This window comes from Diprion similis, chromosome 12 (assembly GCF_021155765.1).
Source record: "Diprion similis isolate iyDipSimi1 chromosome 12, iyDipSimi1.1, whole genome shotgun sequence".
In the NCBI taxonomy this organism is placed as follows: domain Eukaryota; kingdom Metazoa; phylum Arthropoda; class Insecta; order Hymenoptera; family Diprionidae; genus Diprion; species Diprion similis.
Window position 1 is genome coordinate 14,436,562 of NC_060116.1, and position 3,867 is coordinate 14,440,428.

Genomic DNA, 3,867 nt, shown 5'->3' on the forward strand with positions numbered 1-3,867 from the left:
AAAGAGCGTAGGACCAACAGCAGAGAAATCACTACGAAAATCTCCAGTTTTTCGGCTGTAACTTCTGAGGCGCTGCTCGGAGCGTATTGGGACTGCGCTCAATCGATTCCTCTCGCGAAATTACGTCGGAATTGTGCTCGCAAAAAAGAATTGCAGCACTTTCTAGAATCGCCGAAATTTTCGCTAAAAATCTAAAGGGGTAGAACGTTTGCCTGCTATCTCTAGCTTTGTGGTATTTGTATGTTTTTATTCAGCAAAGATATGGTTCGAGAGCACTCGTTAGGAAATACATTTGTTTCATTATTATATACATTTATTAATGTACTTTTGTAAAGACTTGTTCATTAATATCGCATAATGAAAAAATGGATACGGCAAGTTCAACTCGTAGTTTCCCTTCACTTTAACAGTTTGTGTTGTATTAACAAAAGTGGTTTTGACTGATTCCAAATTCCGAACCAATTTACTTACTGGCTTACGTATATATGAATTTTGATCGAGAGTTTGATACTTTGTTCACAATGTAAATTGGAGTAAAGGTTGTTTCAAAACCCAATTTTCGAATCAATGATATTTCTGGACGTGCTGTCTTGTTGGAAATAAGTTCTTAACTGGTCTTTCAATCGCAACTCATAGAAATACATGATCCAGGTATAATAATGGAGGGATCAATTGTTTTTCTCATGACCTCAAAGAATGATAAACATTTGAAAATATAAAGTACTATCTTACAATAATTTATACAAGAAACATTCAAATACATTATTGTCAAAGAATCTGTCACTCGAATTTTATGCGCTAACAGAGTTTGTCTTCGATGGATTTAAATTAATCAATATATTAGAATTCTCTGCTAATTCTGTGATGCTAACACGGCCCCTCTGCCTGATGAATTTCGCAACAGCCTCGAGTTCTCCTGTTGAAATGTAAATAAACTTCCCTCGGTCATCAACGACTCCAGTAAGATTACCATCAGCCTGTAAACTCTGTATTCTCTCAATAACACTGACAGTTTTCATTCTAAAGTGTGCTGCCAAGTCCTCAAGGACAACAACTTTATTCACTTTTATATAATCTATAAATTTAGTCAACAGATTCTCTTCTTCTGTATTTTCCCCATCCTCATAGCCCTCCTCTTCAACGCTGAAGGCCTCCTTCATTTTTATGTACTCCTCGTACTCTTTTCTCTCCTTTTCTTCCCTAGCTTTCTTCTCAGCCTCCTCCAGTTTAGCCTCTTCCATCCGCTCTTTTTCGCTCTGTTTATCCCTCTCTTCCTGCAGCAGTTGATCTCTCTTTCTCCTTTCTTCTCTCTCTCGCTCTGCGGCTTCCCTTTGTAGCTTTTTCTCAGCCTTAGCTTCCAGCTTAGCCCTCTTTTTAGCCCCTAGTTTGCTGTCTGCCAAATCTATGTCCCCATCCTCATTCTCATCGTTCGCATCATTACTGTGATCTGATTCGTTTCCTCTTCTAGCTTCGGCCGCAGCATTGCCCCGCATTCTTTGCCTCGCATTTCTGACTCCCGCCGCACGCCTCGGTTGTTGCCCGTGCGCCTGAGCTCCTCGACCTCTGACATTTGCTTCAGGTGTGTCTGAAATAAAGAAGAAACTAAAAACGGACTCTCGAGCAAAGTCTACCAATTCTATGATCACAATTCATTCTAAGAATCTTCTAAGAATTAAACCACGGCGAGTATATTTGATTTTCGAACAGCTGTTCTAGTTGCTTATAGGTTATGGTGTACAGCGCTTTTCAAAATCGTTGAAACGACGTCTATCAAGGGTAGAAAATTATCTCAAGATGGCGATAATAACCATTTCAAATATTACCTGCCTTTTTCCTGGAAAATAATGCCAGAACAATTAATAATACGACTAGTCCCGTCACAACAGTCACTAGCAGGAGAACGTCCATGATTGTTGTTGTCACTAGTCAACTGGTCGGTAGAATCGAAAGAACGTCCGTTAAAAACGGGTTTCTGGTGTAAATAAGTAATGTAAAATTAAAAATAACTATTTCAGAAAGTTTTGAATACTTTTCAAGATTTTAATAAACATGTTTCCAATTCTTGAACTCACAATTTGCATCTGAAGTTCATTCTTTGACTATCGTAGTCGACTGTCGTGGTATCAGGTGACGGCAAATGGCTGAAACAAGACCGACGTCATCCGCTGACGTGTGTCGTCTGTGTCTAGTCGGTTTTGTGTTTTCCGTCGTCTACTCGTCTGAGATTAGACAATAAATCAGAGATAAATAAATACACAATTCAAGGAAGATGTGGAAATGCTTTAGTTCTTTTCTCGTGCTGAGTATTATATTTTTCGAATATTCGAGCGGACTTTATTTCCACATTGGGGAAACCGAGAGAAAATGTTTCATCGAAGAAATACCCGACGACACTACCGTTCTGGGTTCGTAGCAGACAGATTTCAACTCGTATTTCTCTTACCACTGCGTTCAAACGTCTTTGAATTCGCGCAAAACACGTTTTTCCATTCATTCTTTCCCTCTATAGGCTATTTACAGCGATTTTTCCAGTTTTCTTAAACCTTAACCTAACCTAACTTGAACTAACCTCGTTAGCATTTAGGAGCGAAGTTTTTCTTGTCTGAAATTTAAAAGCAGTTGACTTCATTTTGATTATCTCATATCTTTTGTAACGCCACATTATAATCAACGGGTTTGCCTTAGCTTTCTAATTTGACGTTTACGTCTATTTCACCTTTACCAAATTAACTTGCCTTCTTTTATTCTTAGTGAACTACAAAGTCGAACTGTACGATCCAAGGAGCGGTGGATTCATGCCTAGCAGTCCTGGTATAGGAATGCACGTCGAGGTCCGAGACGTCGATGACAAAATGATATTGTCGAGGGTCTACAGCTCCGAGGGACGTATATCGTTTACTTCTCACACGCCTGGAGAACACGTCATATGTTTGTACTCGAACAGTTCTGCCTGGTTCAGCGGTGGTCAGTTGGTGAGATTCGAATCTTTTGTTACTTTTTCCAACGCTTGAATGAATATGTAGTGCAAACTACTGTAACAGAATAACGAGCCATTCAGTATCGGTATGTTCATAAATATAACATTTCAAGCTGCTATATTGTAGTCGCCTTAATTACCAATGGGTTATTCATTTTGCAGAGAGTTCATCTGGACATACAGGTTGGGGAGCACGCTATCGATTACGCTAACGTCGCACAGAAGGAAAAGCTGTCCGAACTACAGCTCAGACTTCGTCAGTTGCTCAGCCAGGTCGAGCAAATAACAAAGGAACAGAATTATCAGAGGGTAATTGACACTGAGAAAATCCACATTCTGATTACTTTAATTCAATGATATTATTCAGTCTTAGGATAGTTGTTTAAACCTTAAAATGTTTAATGTTTCAGTATCGTGAAGAAAGGTTCAGACAGACGTCGGAAAGTACGAATCAACGCGTCCTGTGGTGGTCGCTTGCTCAGACAGCAATTCTCCTAGCAATGGGCGCATGGCAGATGAAACATCTGAAAGGATTCTTCGAGGCAAAGAAATTGGTCTAAAAGAATCCGTGTATCTGTACATGTATCATCGAAATATCGTGCATCTGTCGCGGTGAATAAAATACAATTTGTTATCATTTTTCAACATAAAATTTCAACACATTGGGTCTGATTATTGTTTGGTAAATATACACATCAATATTTTACCTCTGTAGTCACCGGCGACGTTACCGAGGTCCACGTATAATACCCAAGTATATTTTTCGATCATGTTGATATTAATCAACTTACTTTCACTATCAATATTGGGAAATATTGTAATATCAGTTAATCCGCAACTGTGTATACCATTTAAATGTTTATAATAAAATTATCTATTTATAAGGTAAA

The 3,867-nt window shown here is 38.7% G+C and overlaps 2 protein-coding genes across 3 annotated transcripts; one reads left to right on the top strand and one right to left on the bottom strand.

Moving 5' to 3' along the window:
* Nucleotides 1–235: 235 nt before the first annotated feature.
* On the bottom strand, nt 236–2,185 carry LOC124413090 (DDRGK domain-containing protein 1). Of its 2 annotated transcripts, none has more exons than XM_046893450.1 (3): nt 2,073–2,185; nt 1,828–1,972; nt 236–1,585 (listed from the first exon to the last, which is right to left on the bottom strand). In XM_046893450.1, exons 1-3 carry the CDS (start codon nt 2,079–2,081, stop codon nt 792–794), a joined length of 948 nt encoding a protein of 315 aa, XP_046749406.1. In that variant the 5' UTR covers nt 2,082–2,185; the 3' UTR covers nt 236–791. The 2 variants fall into 2 exon arrangements, with proteins under 2 accessions (XP_046749406.1, XP_046749407.1); XM_046893451.1 differs by having other exon boundaries at nt 238–1,585; nt 1,824–1,972; nt 2,073–2,175.
* On the top strand, nt 2,149–3,867 carry LOC124413093 (transmembrane emp24 domain-containing protein eca). Its single transcript, XM_046893453.1, has 4 exons — nt 2,149–2,405; nt 2,752–2,972; nt 3,140–3,286; nt 3,388–3,867. Exons 1-4 carry the CDS (start codon nt 2,270–2,272, stop codon nt 3,535–3,537), a joined length of 654 nt encoding a protein of 217 aa, XP_046749409.1. The 5' UTR covers nt 2,149–2,269; the 3' UTR covers nt 3,538–3,867.